Below are 22,920 nucleotides of genomic sequence, written 5' to 3'. Positions count from 1 at the left end.
TATTTCCAGGGTTGCCAAATGTTTTTGGAAAAACTTTTCCAGGTTTCAAAAATTTTTAAAAGTACATATTTTTGGGTCTATTTTTAGTTTAAAGTTAAGTTTAAGGTAAGAAACTGTGTTAAATACTATAAAAACATTGAAAAGATACTGTAACCTACTTTGAATATGTTTTTTTTTATAAAAAAAAAATGATGGCGACAATTTTTTTTATTTATATAATAGGTTTTTGGGTCAAATCGAAATTTTACTACTTAACATGTAAACACTATTTATATTTCCAGATTTCGTGATTTTTATTCAAAACTCCAGGTTTTTCCAGGATTCTAGGTTTTTTGGCATCCCTGTATGGTCTAATAAAACTCAGGTAAGTTGGGATTTTCTTTACGACCTAAACAAACACACTATAAGTTACTTAACTAGCTGTTATACAATGAGCTGTTGGTATAGCTGTTTGTGTTCAGCAGTTATAAATTTCTTCTTACCTTCATGATTTTTTATCCAAGGTTTACCTTTTGCTCAAAATAAGTATATTAGTTGAATTTTGAAAAAGTTAAAGGTTTTTCAAAACATATATTGGTAGTAGTTTAAGAAGAATAATAACTTTTAAATATTGAAAAAAAAAATTATTATCTTGAGCAAACAATACTTTAAAAGAAAGTTTATAAAATAAAACTTTAATTATAAACTTACCGATTAATAGCTTACTTAAGACTGAAAACACTAAATTCTTTAACATTCTAAAAGTTTTCAGATGGCAAGCAGTTATTTTACAATTTTTAAAAAACATAATTTAAGTAAACATAATCAACTCATTTATTAACTAGAGCGCAAGAATTTCAATTATAAATGACCACTTGTAATCTAGGCAAATTAATAAAAGGCTAAATTATATAGTTAGAATCATTAAAATCGTTAAATTTCTAAAACATATTGACGTTAAGACAAATAAAAGCATGTAAAAATCGGTACAAAAACTATAACTTAAAAAAACTCATAAAAACTTAAATAAGCATAGTAGTAATCAACTTTTTTTTCGTCAGCTCTTTCAATTGAAATTCTTATAAATTTTTCCTACTTAGAAGTTAAAAAAAGTTTATTGGAAAAACTACCAAGCTAAGCAATGAAAAATGTCAATCAAAACAAGAAGTACAAATAAACCTAGTAATTATTAATAATAAAAGTTCCTATATATAATTATTTCAAGCCCATGTTTCTTGCTGGTATCTCTTGCTAACTTCCAGTTGTTTCTGATAATTTTCAGCATCGTCCTTGTTCATACCACCTTCTGTCATGTACACGTTTGTGAATGCGTCTTTCACATTACTGGGCATTTGGTTAGAACTTCTGTTTGATTTTTTTTAAAATTAATTATCAAACTTTAGAACGTCAAACGACATGTTTGTTAACTAAAGCTTTTGTATAAAACATCTTTTTATAAACTATTAGCAATTGTACGTGAAACAAGCTTTTGTTGTAAATACTTCAAACACAGCTAAAATTTGTCTAGGTTTAGGAACAACACAAAACTTGAGACTTTACTAATCAAAACCTACAATTTGGTAAAACTAGTAGTTGTTAAAAAACTATTGGCAAGTAAGAAGTAAAGTCTTTTAAAACTGAAAATCGTAACGATCTATTAGTTAAGTGTTGAAATTAAAACAGTCTTTTTATAATAGTAGTAATTAAGACTTCGTTTGTTGTAAATAAAACTTGTTACTTGTTTTTATGATATCAAAAAAAAAACTTTTTTTAAGACCAAATAGAGTTTTTATAATAAATCATACACCGACCCGACAATGTAGATGCTTGCGTTTTTATTTTCAATCAAGTCCCACAGCAATTGAGCCTGCTGTTTTATCAAGTGTTGCACGTACACCTTGTCAGACTGATCTCTCGAGAATGCGGTGAACAACTTGACTCCTTCACCCAACTGTTTCCATTCATCTTCGAAGTAGAAGTCTTTATCCTTGTTCCTACACCCGAAAAACACAACTGAATCTAGAGATAAAAAAAAGTTAAGAATGTTAAAATTTTGTGCATATTTAAACTTTTATCGAAAAAAAGATACTTAACAGTAAAAATACGAAAAAAAAACTTGTTTTTGTTAAAAGACAAACTTAAAATAGAAAACTTATATATGCTTTTTGTTATTTTGGTATGCTTGTATAAAATGTTTTAAGGCAAAAATTTCTAGTAAGTTTTTTAGTTTGAATAAATTTAAAAAGCTAAGTTCGATAAGATAATCTCAACCTGATTTAATCTACATGAAAAAGTTTCAAAAAATAAAACAAGTTTATTAACTTTATGTTACTCTTACACTGTATTTTAAATATACATTTAAGGTTTAGTTCTGGTTTTAAAAACAAATTATTTACTAAACTGAATCAATAAAAGCTCAAAAAAATATTGACCATTTTTGTTTTTGTGCGCCATCTCATGGACGCAACTTCTTATTGGGGCGATTCCGGTCCCAGGCCCCACCATTATGTTGGGTCGGTCGTCATAGAAACGGATGCCTCCCCCCTTCACCCACACCATGACATCGTCATTGTGACGTAGGTGCTTCATGTACGTCGAACACAAACCGGTCCTGCGCGCCACCAACTTCTTCGTCTTGTAACTAAAAGAAAACACAATAAATACTTAAATTACAATGAAGTTGATAAAGTTTAGGGTTATTTTACTTTTCAAAGTATTAAAACCTTTAAATTTTAAACTATATGGCTATTTTTTATTTCAGTTCACAGAATAGACAGTAAAGCGATAAATAATTTTTTAACAACCAACTAGCCAAATAAGAAATTTAATTTAACAGCAAAGTTATATACTTATAACAAAAACTGTATAAAACTTCAAAATAACGATTTATTAAACAAACTCAACAACGGCGACTAAGATGTGAATCTGGTTTTTGTGCACACTCGGGCTGGATGCTATGGAGAAAGGTCTTGCCCTCATAATTGGAAAAAGATCCAATAAGTTGTTCACTTTGATGTTAGCTGTTGTTTTGTGGAAATCCTATTATAAAATATTAGTATATGAATCTTCTAATGCTATTTGTGTTGATACCCCATATAACTAATCCTGGTAGAAAATAAGTGTGTGATTTTATTGTTGCTGACTAGGCTAATCTTCGTGTACTGTATATGAATACACTACAATCGAGCTTTTTAACAATGTATTTAGGGGATGCAGTTTTAATGATATTTAAAATATAATTTATTTAAAAAAACAAGTGAAAAAAAATCTTTATTCATTAAAGTTTACATACATAAACAGCTATCGTTAAAAGGTTAAAGAACATTAAAACCCGCAAATATAATACTAAAAATAATCAACTAAATAATTTAAACTGTTTGTACATTAAAAAAAGTATACAATTCAGTTTCAAGAAAGCCCAACTGTTATTTTGTCAAACAACATTTTCAACAAACAAATACCTGCATGACTTCCAGTATGTTTCTCCTTGGTCTGTTCACATACTCGTACCTGTCATCAGTACCCTCCATACTTCCTAGTTCCCTCAACTTGTACGACTCGTTCTCATCATTGCTGAATAATGCGAACGTTTGGAAGAAGCTCCGACTGTTGGTGGTAAAAAATATAAAATACAGCTAATGTATAAAAGTATCGCAAAAAAATGTTGATGAAAAAAAGAATACAGTTTAGTTGCATACACAACACAATAAATATTATAACTTTTGAACCATCCTATTTTATGATATTCCATGACATGATTCTAGACTTTAGGTTTTATAGTCAATAGTAGTCGTTTGCTAATATAAGGATTACTCAAAAAATACTTCAAAGTTAAAATCATGCGTTTTAAGTTTAGTGGGATTAAAAAAAATTAACTAAGTATTCAACTAATATAAAATAAAAATATCAATTTGTTTATATCAAAATATTCACCCGGGCATGGCTTTGAAATCGAGGTAATGGGTTGCCAGCTGCCTCACACTTACACCTGAGGGGATTACCCCATTTAGAGCATCCTCTTCGTTTGTAGATTGAAATTCCCACCGGGATTCCCCATCGAACGACATCGAGTCTGTATAAATTTCATGGTCAGGAATTTTGTTTTTGGGAATATTTAGGCTTTTAATGTAAATTTTGTATTTTTCCTTTATGACCTTTTCAACTATGCTATCTTAGTTTGATTTCTTAAAATATTTTTTAGTTTAACTCTGTTTATTTGATATGTTTAAGTATGGATATGTATAACGTAAGGTAAAAATTCAAGTTTACATAAAATTAAAAGTAGTTTCCTCAGATGTTCAGTAACTTTTCTTGTTTCAAATTCAGTTTTATTATGTATAACACAAAGTTTTTTTTTTTGATAAACAAATATAAATTAAAATAAAAAAATTCAACTGATTCCCCATCTAGAAACATTTATAAAGTGAAAAAACCAAAAGATAAACATTTTTAATAAAACATTTAAACAACTAAACTTTAATTAGTACAAAATACAATGATGAAAATTTTTATTTACTTTTTTTAAATGACAAAATTGACCCTCGAAAAGAGATCAATCTACTTAGCTCACATAATTGCAATTAAAATAAAAAATATCTTCATACAAACCAATAAACAGTTGAACATCTTGGGGGATGTTTTTGGGCCGCACCATGACAACATCGCCAGGTTTGAAGTTCAAACTTTCGTCACCATTCGTCGTATCAAGAACCAATAATCTGGTGTCCTGTATGGTAAATGGTTTTAATTAATGGTTTGTTGTATTCAAGCACCAATAATCTGGTGTTCTGTGTGATAAATGGTTTTAATTAATGGTTTGTTGTATTTTAGCACCAATAATCTGGTGTCCTGTATGGTAAATGTTTTTAATTAAAGGTTTGTTGTGTTTTAGCACCAATAATCTCGTGTCCTGTGTGGTAAATGGTTTTAATTAATGGTTTTTTTATTTAAGCACCAATAATCTGGTGTCCTGTGTGGTAAATGGTTTTAATTAATGGTTTGTTTATTTAAGAACCAATAATCTGGTGTCTTGTGTGGTAAATGGTTTTAATTAATGGTTTTTTTATTCAAGCACCAATAATCTGGTATCCTGTGTGGTAAATGGTTTTAATTAATGGTTTGTTGTATTTAAGCACCAATAATCTGGTGTCCTGTGTGGTAAATGTTTTTAATTAATGGTTTTTTTATTTAAGCACCAATAATATGGTGTCCTGTGTGGTAAATGGTTTGTTGTATTCAAGCACCAATAATCTGGTGTCTTGTGTGGTAAATGTTTTAAATTAATGGTTTGTTGTATTCAAGCACCAATAATATGGTGTCCTGTGTGGTAAATGGTTTGTTGTATTCAAGCACCAATAATCTGGTGTCCTGTGTGGTAAATGTTTTTAATTAATGGTTTGTTGTATTCAAGCACCAATAATCTGGTGTCCTGTCGATATTTGTGTGATAAAAATATTTACTTACTGCTATAAGTTTTTGTGATTTAAGTTAACATGTTTTAATTGAAAACACGAACTGACATTCAAAACTAACTAATGTGTGTTCGCAAAACTGTAGTCTTATGGCATATTTAAATATGTTCCATAACACTACTGTTGATTATCTAATAAACAATTTAAGCACTTTGTATATGTTATGGCATATATACAAAATTCATGCTTTTTACCTATAAGTAATTCTATAGGCTTTTTATAAAGTTTCCGAGAAAGTATACAATATTATCTCTTGTAAGTAAATCAAATTTAGTTTTATAGCTAAATGGAACAAATGTAAACCATCTGCTTTGCTTTAAAAACTTGAATTTCAGTTAGTTACTGACACTGTTTCAATAATTTCACTAATTACATTAAACAATAAACTAACTGATTTCGATTACTATCTGTATAGTTACTTTATTATGTAAAAAAATTTTATTATACTTTTATAATCAAATTACAAAAACAAACAAAAGCCATAATCAGTTTTATATAATGTTAAAAGATCAATATAGTTATTAATCAACAATCGATATTGATATATAGTATACTGTTATTTAAGTATATGTAAATTCTAAAAACTAAAATTTAAGTAAAATTATAGACCAAAACCATGCATACGACAGAAAAGTAATTGTACTACTAATATTTAGATTCAATTTATTGATTCAATTTTGACTTTATAGTTAGAATCGCGTGATGGCCATAACGTATGTCATGAAAAAATCAATAAAAATGAAAACTCAAGATGTATTTCGGCTAAAATCGTAGTAATCTTTAGATGCTTTAAAGTATGTAGATGATTGATCATATTGAAAAAAAATCTTCTTTTTATTGTATAGTATTCTATTTTTTATCAATACATTTTACATTGTTTTTTCATATCTTTTAAATAATGAATGATAAGGTTATAAAAAAAGTTTATTGATGAAACTACTAAAATATTCGAAATCTAAAAAATATTTTAAAAATTATAAAAAACGATGAAAACATTAATAAATATAAGAAGAAGGAATATTTTAAAACTGATACCTGAAAGTGGTCTTCACTGGTCATTCTTTTGTTTTCTAAAACTTTTGCCACAAACGGGTTCTTTTTGCTGTAAGGACCACCTTTAACACAAAGTAAAATAAGTAAATAAGCAAATGTGTAAATGTGAAAATACACGTACAATACTTTATTGATTTTTCTTTTTACCACAGCGAACTTTTCACTAATGTCAACACCTAGCTTGGCAAAAATGTTACTGATTTATTACAAACTAGTAGCTTTCAGTTTTGATGTGAAGCATAAATTTATTATAATAAAGCTTATATAACTATTTAAAATAATTACTTACAAAAAAAATTTCTAGACCATGTTTTGTAATATCTAAAAGTTGTAACCAACTAACAAAGGAAACGCATTTAAGTTGAAAATTAATTTTTTGCACTGTTACATTGAATCTTAATAAATTTAGATAAGTTAAGTATTTAAAGCAGTTTAAATATTTTTTTTATGGAAGAATAAATAGACAAACAACTAATTACAAAATCTAGCTTGCTTTAATAAATTCAAACAAACACAAATCATTTTAAACATACTTATAATTTTTATTTAAATTTTTATTTTCAAAAGTTATAAACACTTATAGGTAAATTTCACAACTGACTTTTGTTATTTTTATTAACTTGGTTGAAATCAATTTGTTTGGTTGATGGCAATGCTTCAAATCTCGGATGTAACTTGGTGAATCGCATTGGATTGCTGTACTGTAGTGAATAGAAAGTAGGTAAAAGTTCACTGTGTTAATGTAGCAAAGTTTAATGTGTTAACGCTTTACATTAGCGTACGTAAGTGATTTATTTGTGTTAAGTAAATTTAGGTTATATATTATTGTTAATTTTATTTTTAACAAAATAAAAAATTTAACACCACCCTATATAGTTTTAACTTACGAATACTAGAAAACATATCAATTGGTTGCTTTACTAAAGATATAAAAAATAAAAACATGTTTTAAATGGAAAACTATATTCTACACATGCTTAAACAGGCCATATTTTATGTTCGAAACTATGTTAATATTTTTACAATAAATATAAAATATTTTTCATTAGCTTATATCATAGTTTTAAGTTAAAAAATATATTAACACTATTAAAATTATTTAACAAAAAACCTTATTTTTATTTCAGTTTTGAGAGTTAGACAATAAAATACTAGAGAGCTAGACACTTAAGGAGCCTATATAAAAATGATTAAAAAACAAAAGTTTTACTGAGTTTATTGCTTTACAAGTGTTTCTCGCTTACCCGATGATAACAAACAAATAAAGTTTATTTAATTATATTTTTATCTTTATTTGTTTGTGACCATCTTTTAAGTGACAAACACTTGTAAAGCAATAAACTCAGTAAAACTTTTGTTTTAATCATATATTTTAGTTACAAAATTTAATTTTTGAGTACATGAAAGTGTATACTGAAATATAGGAGCTTCAGAAATTAACTTTTAATATTTGTTTTTAGTTTTTAAACAGTCAAGCATCAAAACTTAATAAAAACTGTATAACTTTAGATTATTAGTTTTAAATTTAACTTTTTAAACATTTTTTATAACATTAACTATAAATTGTCATACATAAAATTATAAAATACTCAGTTAAATTAAATAACTAAGTTTTTCAAAAAGAACATCTTTATAAACAACTTTTGTTTTAAAACAGGTAAATAGTATTATTTATAATATTTTACTTCTTAAAAAAGTAAAGAGAAAGAGTTAATTCAGTTCGAAAAATCTTATTTTCCTAAAAGGTTTTTATCTTTTTACGGTTATTAGGTTTATGGTTTTTAATGCTGTGATATTTCATAACCTCAATTAGATAAGCATAATTTCAATATTTCATAATGAAAAACATAAATCAATAATGGGACAAACTATACTGAAAGATCAATATGAAGTACGAGAGTTCAAAAATAACATTTAATACTTAAACTTGTTTTGTTTCAAATACAGTCTGAGAACTATTGGTTAATTTATGAAAAACAGCAATTATTAACTAACTACAATACATTCTGTACCAAACTATTTTTATAAGACATTAAACATTATAAAAGTATTTGAACAATCATCAGACTTGAAAACAACAATTTTTTTATTTGGTCAACTGCAAAGTAAGTCCTGGTAGCTTACAGTCATTTAATTGCAAAATAAAATTCAAAAACATAGTAAGTCTAGCTTAAAGCTTATCTTGTAAAAAATGAAATTAAAACTTTATAATTTAGACTTCATTAAACTAATCGAATTACTTTTAAAAATAATTGATATTATTTAAAAAATGTATGTTTTTATTTTGAAAAATTAGAATCTTAAAACATCACAACTTCTTATATAATCTTAAATACCCATCAAATGTTTTTTTTGTGAACGCTTAGATATCCAGTAATTTTTTACAGCACTTCAAAAATGTTTTACAGTTCTCATAATTTCAAAAGTTATACAATTAAACCCGTTTATCTCAAAAAAAACTTTCATTAATTTTTTTTTGCAAATTTTTAACAAAATAAAATCCCTCATACAAACCTGCTCTTTCACACTCTCGGGGTTTTCCCTCATAAATTCAAAATTAGATTTTATTAAAATAATCGTATTACTTTTATAAAATATTGATAAAATTTAAAGAATGTATGATTTTATTTTGAAAAATCAGAATCTTAAAACATCAACAACTTCTTATATTATCTTAAATATCAAATAAACTGTTTTTTGAAGACAACGCTTATATATCCAGTAACTTATGTGGCAGCACTTCAAAAATGTTTTACAGTTTTCATAATTTCAAAAGTTATACAAATAAAACTTTATACAACCCGTTTAACACTAACAAAAAAATAAATTACCATAAAGATTCTACATTTCAAACTATTTACAAAATAAAATCCCTCATACAAACCTGTTCTTTCACACTTTCGGGGTTTTCCCTCATAAGTTCCCGCCACAACTGCACGGTCCACTGGTCAACCACCATCTCGCTTCCCCATTCGTGCTGGTCGTCCGCCAGTCCCACTTCCAGCAACGCTTCTCCGCCTTTTCATTGGTTAATATTTATTTGATTGTGATTGGTTGAAATGTGTACCACTTTAAGTAAAAACACCTAAAAACTATACAAGCTAAAGATAAGTTCTTTATTTTTGTTTAATTTTCATCATTACACACATTTAATTTTTCAAATCGTTTTTAAAGCTTTTTTGCGGCATAAATAATAAATATAAGTAGATAAATGAGGTTCAAACAGAATTAAATTGATAATTAAATAAACATCCTTAAATTAAATTAAAAATTGGCTTGTAAATTCTATTTGAAACTGTATTAATACTCACAAATAAATAAAAATAAATTAGTTAAAAACAAAGGTGGTAAAAAATATAAAAAATTATCAAATCATATTTTTACTTAAAAAAAATGCACAAACCTAAATTAAGAAGTCGTTTGTGGAGCTTTTTAGCGACAAAGTTGAACTTTGCGTACGAGGAATCGCCCAACCCGAGCACTCCGAACTTCAATCCGTCCAAGGAATTCGATTGCAGTCTCCTCTGCATGATGAACCTCCAAAATTTCTGTTCCGTTTAATTTGAAGTTTCAAAAAGCAATAATTTGAATTGAATTGTTTGAGTATTCATCAAAAATGCTTACTTTTTAATAATTCAGTTTAGTAGAAATATAAACATAGTGCACAAGTTTAACAAAAACAATTAAGTCAATTTATTTATGTTTTTTTATTCTTTCAACTTCAAATTTTGGCCAAGCTAAACAGGTGTATCTTTTTAGACACTCGAAATTTAGACACGGAAATCAAATTAAAATAGATCTGAACCTATTTTATTTTGTTATACTAACTTAAAACCAAAAAAAACCTAATGTTTAAATATTTTGATAAACAGTTTTAAACTGTTAAACTAGTTCAGTTTTTAAAACTATTAAAGATAAGTTTTGCTTGTTTGGAAGTAAAACATGAAAAAAAAAAAACAAGAACACTTAACTAAAGCCAGACGCACTAATCATTATCGGATTACAGTATTAAATTACAGGGAAATACAATTTATAATGGAAAATTTATGTTCTTTTACAAAATGTTTGAAGTACTCTAAAAGAAAAATACAGCACATACGTTTTTGGAAAAAGGTTATATCTTATGTAATGTAAATTAAATCTAATTATTAATTTATGTACTTATGTTTGAAACATTTTTTTTCGTGTGTGTTATTAGTTTGTAACATCAATATTTAAACGTTATGAATGTGTTTGACTTTTCGGATTTAAAGTAGTATTTTCGTAATATTTTGTCTGTTAAATTTTTTACACTAATTTTTTTTTACATAAATAAAAAAAATTCTAAAGAACTTTGCATATTCTTGTGACTTCAAAGTAACTACAATCTTAATTTAATAAAATTAAGCGTCTAAAACTTTTAAGTCAACTGTTTATTAACTTATTCAAACTGAAGGTATTTCTACAATTATGAAAATAAAAAAATCAAAATAGAATGACTAAGTGCGATGCAAACTAATTTAAAGCTCAAAAATAAGTGAACTTCAAATAATAGTACGTGATTAGTTATGTACTTCCAAACTCTATTTGCATATAATTTTATAAGCGCGCCTCAAAGTTGATACATTTTTAACTATTTGTCAAATAAACAAGTTTCTGCAATTAAAGTCTAACTTATTATACGTTTACAAACGATTTATGAAAAATTAAACTTTCAGTCAAAAACTAGCAACCATAAAGTTAGAAATTATTAATTTCCCACTTCAAATATTTGAAAAAACTAAGCAAAAAATCACTGATTTTCATAAATAATTATTATTAAAGACAATGTCACTAGGAAATCGATCCTCTTAACCAAGATTTTTTATAAATTTGTTTACTTAAGCTACATTCAAACAACTACTCGTTTTTATATGAAAATAACTAATGGAACAGTGTTTTCGGGTTTTTAATTAAAAAAAATTCATGTGTAGGAGATTTGGATTTAATGATTTAAAGTAAGTATATTGTGCATCATAAAATAAAAAATTACAAAAATTTTCAAGTAAGAGTTAAATAATAAAGAGTTTAGTCTATGTAAAATTAAAACACTATACTTTAAAAGTATTGAATTTGTCAAAAAATGCAAGTCGTACAATATATTTTGTACAACATTAAAACAGCTTTAAAAAAAACTTTAACTCACTTTATAAGTTTAATGTTTGAAGTTTTTTCATTAGAGTAACTATATGAATTTGATGTCAAAAATTTGATGTAGTAAAGATGCTTAATAAAGTTTAATTATAAAAAAAATTGTTCATAAAAACAGAATGAAACATATGATGGACTTAAACCTCTTTTAAATATTTAAGTAAAAAACTATTAGCATGTAACATTTCAAAATACACTTGCGGCTTAAATCAGTTCCGGAACTAAACAAGTTGCAAATCAATGTTTATTAAACTTTTGAAAACTGTTTACAGTACACTGTTAAGTTATATTAGTTGTTTAAATTACACAAAAAAAATATTTTGACTGTCTTTGTTATAACAGAGTATATTAATACTTTTTAGAGAGTGACAACAGTTATGATTGACTTTGAAAACATTTTAAACTAAAAATGTTTTAATTCTTGACATAAAACTGCTTTGCGCACTTTTAAGTGAAAATTACTAAACGTAAAATAATTTAGCTCAAAAAATTTATAAATTACTTTAATAAATTTTTCAAAAGGTTAGTTTTCAATATTTAAACATCGATTGATTTTCTAGGAAAGCTATAAGCTGTTCATTACATAACTTATAATATAATAATGTCATAAGTTATATAAAACTTACTTTGAATAATGAGTAAAAAAATATTTAAAACAATTCGTGTTTTTTCTCGTAGAGAATATTTTACTTTTAATGTGAAATAGACAAAATAGTTGCATTTAAAACCAGTAAAGAAGAGAATAAAACTGAAGCTTATGCAAAAACCTTTATTTTTAACTGGACAAATGGAAGTAGATGAAAAAATACAACTGACCATTTCATTAAAATACCTTAAATCAATAACTTGCACTGAGTTACAGAAAAAAAACTCATTCAAAGACTCAGTAGCAGGTCATACAAACTTGGCCACTTGAACCTGCTATCAACTATAATTTTATCATAATAATGATTGATTAAAAACGTCAAACCTTCATGTTATCCGGGGGTTCACCCTGACCGGTTGTGGAACAAACAAACACGACGAATTCCTCGTTTATCAGCTCGCTTATGTTGTAGTCGTCCAAAGCTTTGCACACGCATCTGAAATCAATATATATAGCAAAAACATGTATAATGAATTAAGTTGGGTTGACCTGTACTCTGTTAACACTGATTGAACTTTGTACAAAATTGACTGTTTATTGTAACATGACAAAAGATAGTGCAATTACAGATGGTTTTTATAAATATTAGCAGTTATACTAACCAACACAAAAAAACTGCTTTAAATTTTTTCAAACATTTTTTATTGTTATGAACAAAATTTAAAACACAAACTTGAAATAGCTGCATCTCGACTGGGTGACGATTCTCTGGCTGACATCCTCACAGGTGCCGGTTTGGCTGCCGAACAGCACCAGCAGTTTCTTTGTCATGTTAAAATGTCTAAAACGTTCACAACATAAACGTACGTTACTCACAAATAAAATCTTGATTGAAATGTTAGCTGATGTACAACTGTTGTTGAGTTTTAGACTCGTTTGTGTTTGAGTTAGGCTAATGCTGATATTTTTAAACTTTGGTATAAGTTTTTATACAATTTTCGTAAAAATCATAAAATGTTGTAAAACGTCTTTTGCAATAGTTTTTATTCAACTAAATATTTACTTTGACTTAAATCTTTTAGTTAATTTTAGTAAAAAAATAAAAAAAGTCAAAGCTTATTATTTTTTAATATCTTTCCTGGAATAAAAAAGTTAAACATGTCTTTTACAATTTAAAGAACATAAAAAATTAGTTGTTACTACTACATTAAAGCAATGTGTAATATGAATGGGTTTTAACTGGATTGATAAAGTACATTAATCTCACAACTTACACTACACAAAGTGTTAAACTTATTACATTAAAAGAAACTTGAATAATCTCAGACAAAATACTATAGAAGCTCCTTAAAACAGTTTAGCAGCAACAACATTATCAAGACAACAGTTTTATTTTGATTCAAAAGTATCAACATCTGAATTTAATGCACTCATAATATTAGACACCTAAATCAGACGGTAATATCTGCACAGATTTTTAATGAAGTTTTAATTGTTTTATAAAAACATACGCTAAGCACATGCACTTTTAAGTACGTAAAAATAACAGTTTATTTTGATATCAACATAAATGAGAAACTTTTTATTTTGTTTTTGCTTTTTTAACAGTGCATTGTCAATAAAATTATAAAGAGGTCTTTAAAACTTGATAAAACTAAATAATAATAAAATAAACAAAAAAAATATCACAAATGTTAGCTAAAAGATTGTTTAAAATTAATTAATAGAATGTTGCAAACACTAAATGATCATCATCAAATCCACAAAATTAACACATAAAAACATCTTCAAATTAACTTTTGTTTAAGCAAAAAAGGACAAAAAAATATATATACTGTACATGAAAGCAAACAAAATAGAGATTGTTGATTCAACACATAAAACTATAAGATCAAGTCAAAATAAATATATAAAGTCTTTTAACTTTAACTAAGATACATAATACAATATTTTGAAAAATGCTCGTACTGGATTTGATTGAAATGAAGATAGATTGTTTAATTCACCAAAAAACAAAAGTTTATTGCTCACTGCTTCTATTTTTAAGAATAAATAAAATCTTTAAACAGAACTTAAAAATTAGCTGTACTAGTTTAGGAAAATACTTTTGGTTAAGTGTTTTTTTTTCATTTTGAGAAGGTAATATGATCTTGTTAAATCAGAAATATAAGATTAAATTATGCTCAGTTACCACACAAGAAAGTCCAACTAAATCATTTTTATAAAAATTACTATTTATAACAAACAAATATTAATAGTTATTATTGTAATCAAATTTTTTATTTAGATTAAAGAGTTGTGTTACAAAATTGAGGTTTTAATGTCCAAACTACAAGTAGGTAAGATAAAATGCAAGCTTTTTTTTTAATTGTAGTAAACAGACACCAACTTAGTTAATACTACTCTACAGAAATAAAACTAATTAAAACGGATCACAACAATTTTCAAGCTGATCTTATCCACAGTTGCAACCGTCACCAGCATGACTGTCAGGCTGCAAAGGAGAAATGTCACTGACCACAACCACCTCATAAGGAGAAACATCATCAACCACAACTGTCTCGTACGGAGGAGGACTGTCATCACACATTTCGTCCGCTCTCAACATGGGAGCCTCATTGTTCTGACACAAGTCCACATAAGAAGGAAGGCTGTCAGCCCTCTGATTGGCCAGTTCCACCTGATTTGTTGCTTGTGATTGGCTGTCACTGCTCTGCCGCAAAATCCTGAAGTGGGCCACAAAATACTCATAAGTGCATTTTGCCAGGATCACAAAGAAGAAGAGGGAGAGGCCAACGCTGAAGGCCAGGGTCAGCGTGTCAGGGCTCTGATTTTCAGTTAGAACATCAGGAACAGTTACCGTCCAGGGAATTTCCCTTTTACAGTCCAAAACGTTCTCAATCCTCTGCTTTTGCTTGTCATGGCCAAAGTAAGAGCAGTAGAGCCAGGGAGGGCAGCAGTAGTTGGAGTTCCTGCACACGCCGCTGCTGTGGGAGCAAGTGGGTCTAACAGTGCAGCAGTAGTACTTTTTGCAGAACATATGGTCGCGGTGGCTGTAGTAGTCGTGGTCGTACTCGCTGATGAGGTTGTTGCAGTATGCCATGGTGTTTGGTTGGAAAATGAGTACTTGGTTAATTTAACCTGCAAAAATTTGTTTAATGGTGTTTGTAAAAAATTATACAATTTAAAAGTATTTTTAAACAGTTGGTTAAACAGAAATTTTTGTAAATATTCTGAGTTATCTTAATAATGTTGGTGTAATTATGTTGTATTTTAAATTTATAAATTATAAAGAAACTTGTAAAGGTATAACAAACTAATTATTTTCATAAGTCCAAATTATCAAACTTTTAATTTATTTAAAATATTTATCAACTTGAATGTTTCAAATTCTTTGTTTATCATAGTTTTAAAATTATGTACATATTTTTTTTAGAAGTTATAATTATATAAAATATTTCAATTTGTAAACTTTTTAGTTGCTTGAATTTTGTTGTGTATAAAGTTATTATTTATTTATCTATTGTCTATCAGTTGTATTTGTTTATTTGGCTTTATTTGAGATTGTAATTAAAATTTCTGATCTAATTTAGTTTCATTAATCTTTAATAACCAATTATTACATTATTATTTTCTAAAAAAATGTTTTGCTGTGAAACCAGTAAATTAGCAGCTCTAACATTCTTAAAGTTTATTACTTCAGTTGTTAACAATTGCTTACATTGCTCTTATATGAAATTACTATGACAAGATTTACCTAAATGACTAAATACTAAACTAAATACTGTATAAACTTCAAAATTTAAAAACAAAAGTTAAAAAAGTGTATTAAGGCAGTGTATAATGTATTATGAGCAATTCAAATTGTTCATTCACTTTTTGTTTTGTGAATTATGTCAATGTTTCTCGATATGTGTACAGAGGCATTATTTAGAAATTGAAATATCTTTCAAGAAAACTTATAAAAATTTAATTTATAAAAATGTAATTAGCGTTTTTTTTCTTCATAAAGGGCTTAACTACAAGAACATTATTATGTAACACTAAATAATATTAGTTAAGCAAGAATAAATCTTTTACCAATAAAAGCTAAAATTTTACTGTAGATATACATGGTTTCAACCACCAAAAAATTATCCCTGTGATCATAACTACCCTTACTCAGTCAAATTTCATAGGTAAAGCTTATAAAACATAACATTACAAGATAATTGTTTATTATATATATGTATATATTTTAGTTTAGTACATATAAGTGTACTATACAAGATACACAAGATAAACATTTGAACTATAATTGATCAAAGAAATTTTTTGACAAACCTAGAAAACATGAAAATACAAGTATTCTTGAATCTTTTTAGCAGAAAGTTAAATTTAAAGTAGAAAAACACATTTAATATTATACAATAACTAACAAGATATTTTAATGCTAACTTTATGTGTTTTAAAGTAAAACTACTTTAGTTTTTAAATAGTTTTACTATGTATATAAAAGTGATTTCTTATTTAACTTTTATTATTTTAAATGTAAAAAAAATTCAAAATTTATCTAGGTTATTTTTGCGTAAACTATCAAAATCAGGGATTCAAGTTTTTCCAAGCTTGCAGGTTTAATTACCACTCTGTGTAAATTATTAAAGTATATTTAATAACTCCACTAAAACTTTATTGAAATCAAAAGTTAAAATAGGTCACAATTTAATAGAAACATTTAAACTAGTCAATTTTTTTAAATTTAAACTAGACTAATTGAGTAGCAACCCTGGTCTTATATCAAATTCTTATGATAAATAAAATAAAGTTAATGGTTTTTTAAAGGTTATCAGTTGTATATAGAAGTAAGACTGTATAATAAATACATTATATAAGTTTTTAGTTTTTCTTTGACTTAAAATAAATCAAGAGGTTCTTTGGTCGGGGTTGCCACTAGTTTTTGAGAAATTTCTTCCAAGTTTTGAAAGTACAAATTGTTGGGTCTATTTTTAGTTTAAAGTTAAGTTTAAGGTTAAAAACTGTGTTTTTTCGTATAGCAACACTGAAAAGATACTATAAAGCTACTTTAAATGTGTTTTTTAATAAAAATTATGTTTGATGGTGACAAAAATTTTTATCTATAACATGATAGACTTTTTTTGTCAAATCAAAATTTTACTACTTATCATGTTAAAATGTTTAAAATTTGAGGTTTTTCTAGATTTTTTAGTGATTTTTGTTCGAAATTTTATGTTTTTCCAGGTTTTTTTTTTTAATTTCTTGGATTCCAGATTTTATAGTCTAAATTGTCAAATTCCAGGTTTTGTGGCAACCTTGTTTGGTTGAATGCATCATAAAATTTTTAAAATGCTAAAAGTTTGGTTATTTTTTTTTTCTACCACTTACTTGAAAAATAACATACACTTTTTAACTTCAAAAATTTAACATATATGCAATTTTTTGTTTTGTTTTATAAAATTTTACAGTAACTTGAATGTTGAAAAAAACTTTAAGTAAAACAAAGCACAATTATGAATTGTAATTTTAACTGATGAATTTTTGTTTTGAATAAAATTGTTTACTTTTTTATTTATTAAGTTTTTTGTCAACCCTGCATTTAAATATAGATAAAACCAAATTTTGGTTGAATTCTTACAGGTTCTTACAAATTTTTTTATTTATATATATATATATATTTTTTATTTTTTCACCTTTCCAACTCTCATTTTTATGTGTTAACAAAAACTTTTTAATTAATTTACTATTTACTACACTAGTTACAACATTAGTGTAGGAAAATTTAACTATTTCTTAAAAACTAGTAATTAAAAAAAAATACAAGTTGTTTTACTTATATTTTCTATTTAAACATTACCTTTGATGTTTTAGAATAAAAAATCAATCTTAAGTTAAAATGAAATATCTATAAAGTTAAGATTTACTACAGTAATGTTGTGGCAATAAACATAAATAGTAGAGATGACATCATTAGTTTCTAGAAAGAAAGAAGAAGAAAGAAAGAAAAAAAATGTAAACGCTCACAACTAAGGTCAATGGATTGGTGTGGAGAAAGACCTTTTGGTCATTGAGCTGCACACCATTTACTTGTATCTAATTCTTTGAGCTAACTTTAAAACAATAATGAAAAAATAATAACAAAAACTTAGAAAGTAACTGTATATACAAAAAAAAATTTTTTTTAAGTTTAAAAATGGTAAGCACCCTTTTTTAACCCATTACTGCCAATATTGACCATAGAAACCATAGTCTACCATGGGCTCCACACTGTCTCCTCCCCTAGATTTCTATTTTTATGATCATGTACATTCACATTTTTCTTGTTGCCCTTTCTACAAGAGCAACCACAAAAAATGATGGTCGTTTTTTCGCTGGACAAAATCCGACTGGACAAAATTTTCAGCTTGATATTCGGCTAAAAACACAGTGAGTTCAAACAAACTAAACTGGACAATTTTGAGATGGACAAAAAACTCACTGGACAATTTTGAAAAGGACGAAAAATCTCATTGGACAAATTTGAAATAATAAAGATAAATAAAGAAATACTATAAAAATTAAATATTTTTTTTTACATCGTAAATTAATAAAAATAAGAAAAAACTTAGAGTTTTTTTACTTCATAAATTAATAAAACTGAAATAAAAATATTATTTTTTTTACTTCGTAAATTAATAAATATGAAATAAAAATAATGATTTTTTTTTTCTACTTCTTTAATTAATAAAAATAAAATAAAACAAAAATAATTAATAAAAATAAACGAAAAATAAATCACAAACGAAAGGGAAGTTCTAAATCAAAAAAAAAATTAAGACCTTTTAAAGTTTATAATTCTGTAAACAAAAAATACAAATAAATAAAAATAATAAAAACAGATTATTAAATTTGTAAGCATTTGTATGAACGCAATAATGCAATAACATAAAAGTGTTCTAAAAAAATACTAAACCATTGTGTAAAATTTAATAAAAAAAAAACAGTAAAAATTCTTACATAACTTTTTTTAAATTTTCATAATATAGAAATTAATAAAAGTACACAATACTGCTTAAATATTATAAAACAATGTTAAAGATTTTCTTAATAAAAAATAAAAATAAATCTTTTTATACTTCGTGATTGTGATTTTAACTTACAAACACTCGGAATATTACACTATAACACTAGGATAATCGCTTTTTGGTATAAAAGCATTTCCTAATACAGTTCTTAAATGAAAAATACTCAACTAAACTTTTTCAAACTTTGTATTTGTGTTTCTTAAGTGTTTGTCTATGCTGATTTTTATTAAATTAACTCAAACTTATTTATTTTTCAAATTACTAACACTTACATTATTACATTATAAAACAAGCATAGTCGCTTTTTGGTATAAAAGCATTTCTTAAAGCAGTTCTTAAATGAAAAATACTCAACTAAACTTTTTCAAACTTTGTATTTGTGTTTTCCAAGTGTTTGTCCGTGCTTGATTTTTATTTAAATAACTCAAACTTATTTTTTTTTTTAAATACAAACACTTACATTATTACACAATAAAACAAGCATAGTCGATTTTTGGTATAAAAGCATTTCTTTAAGCAGTTCTTAAATGAAAAATAATCAACTAAACTTTTTCAAACTTTGTATTTGTGTTTTCCAAGTGTTTGTCCGTGCTTGATTTTTATTAAAATAACTCAAACTTATTTATTTTTCAAATTAAAAACACTTACATTATTACACAATAAAACTAGCATAGTCGCTTTTTGGTATAAAAGCATTTCCTAAAGCAGTTCTTAAATGAAAAATACTCAACTAAACATTTTCAAACTTTGTATTTGTGTTTTCCAAGTGTTTGTCCGTGCTAGATTTTTATTAAATTAACTCAAACTTATTTATTTTTTAAAATACAAACACTTACATTATTACACAATAAAACTAGCATAGTCGCTTTTTGGTATAAAAGCATTTCCTAAAGCAGTTCTTAAATGAAAAATACTCAACTAAACTTTTTCAAACTTTGTATTTGTGTTTCTTAAGTGTTTGTCTATGGTTGATTTTTATTTAATTAACTCAAACTTATTTATTTTTTAAATTACTAACACTTACATTATTACATTATAAAACTAGCATAGTCGCTTTTTGGTATAAAAGCATTTCCTAAAGCAGTTCTTAAATGAAAAATACTCAACTAAACTTTTTCAAACTTTGTATTTGTGTTTTCCAAGTGTTTGTCCGTGCTTGATTTTTATTTAAATAACTCAAACTTATTTATTTTTTAAAATACAAACACTTACATTATTACACAATAAAACAAGCATAGTCGATTTTTGGTATAAAAGCATTTCCTAAAGCAGTTCTTAAATGAAAAATACTCAACTAAATCTTTTCAAACTTTGTATTTGTGTTTTCCAAGTGTTTGTCCGTGCTAGATTTTTATTAAAATAACTCAAACTTATTTATTTTTTAAAATACAAACACTTACATTATTACACAATAAAACAAGCATAGTCGATTTTTGGTATAAAAGCATTTCCTAAAGCAGTTCTTAAATGAAAAATACTCAACTAAACTTTTTCAAACTTTGTATTTGTGTTTTCCAAGTGTTTGTCCGTGCTTGATTTTTATTAAAATAACTCAAACTTGTTTATTTTTTAAAATACAAACACTTACATTATTACACAATAAAACTAGCATAGTCGCTTTTTGGTATAAAAGCATTTCCTAAAGCAGTTCTTAAAGGTTTTATAATCTAATAGTGTACTTAACATTTAAAGATTTTTTATGAAACCTTTCATAATTTACCAAACATTAACTATTTTTCTAGGGAACGATGAACGAACTAAATTATACTCAAAAAAGTCTAACAATCACTCACCCTTGGTAGTTGCTGAGATGATGAGCGTTCGAACTACAAACAACTTTATGTCATTTCCTGTCTAAAATGAACGAAGATTTGCTTCAAGTTTCAAATGGTAAAACTTTATTTTAATTTTAAAAACTTATAATTTCTACACATAAAAGTTATTTAGGAAAAGCGGTAATAAGACACGTTGAGACTGACTATAGTCTCCCACTTCTAGGAGCTGCGTGTCAAACGTTCAATGAAATGAGTATGAAATTATACAGAAAAGTTTGCTACGAAGCACTTACTAATAAAGGTAGTTAAAAATTAGCACTAAATCAACCAACTACTTTATAGAGCTAAATTGATAATTTATTTAGAGCCGTGTGATTCAATGAAGGTTTTGAACGAATCAATAAAGTCAGTATTACACGTATGCTCAAACCACAATCTTCACTCATGGAAGCGCTTTTTCGACAATCCAAAAGAAAAAGAAGATGCAAGAGACAAAGGAGATGTAGATTCACAGAAGCTTAAAAAGCAGGTCAAAAAAAGATTTATGGGCTCCCTATGCCGAATGATGATGGCCCGTGATTACGACTTTATTAAGAAGATTTTCTACCATTTAGTAGTTGTGTCGATGAACAAAAGTAATTGTTTTATATTAACTATATATGTTTTGTTTTTTGAGAAAACTATAAACCTTTTATTTACAGCAAGGACAAAAGCAGTTGAAGAAAGTAATAAGTTTATTACTGAAATATGTGGAATGAGGTAACAAAAAACTTTTTAGTTGTGAATATTAGAATTTTTATCTATTTAATTTGCAGTGCTGATATGGTTGATGAGGCCTTTAATAAGAATCAAGCTATAGAATTTTTAAGTAAAGAAAACATCTGCGATGAGATTTACAACGAACAATCACCTTTTTTAAGAGATTTCAAGGTACATGTTTACAAATTAAGTCAGTACTTTTTATACCATCTCTTATATAATGTAAAACTCAGGAAGTTGTCTTACAAGTTTGTAGAGAAATGGTTCATGAGGCAGGAGAATCCAATCCAATGTGTTTCCAGAGGTTTATAAAATATTTTTTGCGTACTTGGGCCTCTAATATTCACCTATGGACAGCAGTCATTCTGCATTTGGTAAAATCGCAAGTAAAGTTTAACAATCAGGTATGTTTCTTTACAAACTTAGATAGTTTCCAACTTAAGGAATTAAAAGATTTACAAAAATAATTTACAGTTGTTTGTTTTTAAAGGTGATTAATTATAATAGTTTAATAATTTTATTACGAAATATACCTTAAAGCCCGTGGAGTCTTGGTTTTCCTCATTGAAACACAAAAATATGGACAAAAAGAAACATCGAAGGGAAGATAACGAAGAGGATGATGATGGTAATGTTAATACAAGATGGAGCTATCACAGTTATTTGAAAAGAATTAGACCAATTTACAGGTAGTTTTCATAAATTTTAAGAAAGTTTATGAAAGTGTTATAAAACATTTTTAGAAAAGACCAAGAAACTTTTATGGAGAACCAAGGAATCGATATGACCAGAGTGTTAAAAATGCCCAGAAAAAGGAAAAACGAATACAATTTAAACGATGAATGGAACACCCAACCAAGCAAGAAAAAAAGAGGGAATAATCAAACAAGTGGATACTATCAACATAAATTCGAAGTGAGAAATTTAAATACCAATTGTTTTTTTTATATTATTTTATTTTTTTTTTATAAACAGGCTTCACTTGATAGAACAAAGAAAGTCTCTGAAATGCCACACTACAAGCCCTCATACTACAGAGAAAAGGTTTGGTATAGTAATAAATTTGTAAT

At 26.4% G+C, this 22,920-nt stretch overlaps 1 protein-coding gene across 1 annotated transcript; it reads right to left on the bottom strand.

The window, feature by feature from the left end:
* Nucleotides 1–864: 864 nt before the first annotated feature.
* LOC145849906 (NADPH-dependent diflavin oxidoreductase 1-like) lies at nt 865–13,095 on the bottom strand. The gene is made up of 13 exons (XM_082955010.1): nt 12,992–13,095; nt 12,643–12,754; nt 9,907–10,051; nt 9,388–9,521; nt 7,105–7,204; nt 6,486–6,565; nt 4,588–4,705; nt 3,913–4,051; nt 3,441–3,585; nt 2,879–3,018; nt 2,412–2,620; nt 1,791–1,998; nt 865–1,344 (listed from the first exon to the last, which is right to left on the bottom strand). The coding sequence occupies exons 1-13, from the start codon at nt 13,087–13,089 to the stop codon at nt 1,200–1,202; spliced, it is 1,773 nt and encodes a 590-aa protein (XP_082811136.1). The 5' UTR covers nt 13,090–13,095; the 3' UTR covers nt 865–1,199.
* Between the last annotated feature and the right edge of the window lie 9,825 nt (nt 13,096–22,920).

The sequence above is a fragment of the Thalia democratica genome, chromosome 2 (genome assembly GCF_965202585.1).
Source record: "Thalia democratica chromosome 2, ktThaDemo2.hap1.1, whole genome shotgun sequence".
Classification (NCBI taxonomy): Eukaryota; Metazoa; Chordata; class Thaliacea; order Salpida; family Salpidae; genus Thalia; species Thalia democratica.
Note: the sequence above shows the minus strand (reverse complement) of the source record. Positions and strands in the feature narration are given on the sequence as shown.

Bases quoted from the DNA above. Each gene is read 5' to 3' on its own strand.
- LOC145849906 (XM_082955010.1), bottom strand. From the start codon at position 13,089: ATGACAAAGAAACTGCTGGTGCTGTTCGGCAGCCAAACCGGCACCTGT. The intron at 12,755-12,991 runs GTTTGTGTTTTA...TATTGATTTCAG, and splicing joins TCGAGATGCAGCTATTTCAA to ATGCGTGTGCAAAGCTTTGG. The intron at 3,019-3,440 runs GTATTTGTTTGT...ATTTTATAATAG, and splicing joins ACATACTGGAAGTCATGCAG to GATTTCCACAAAACAACAGC.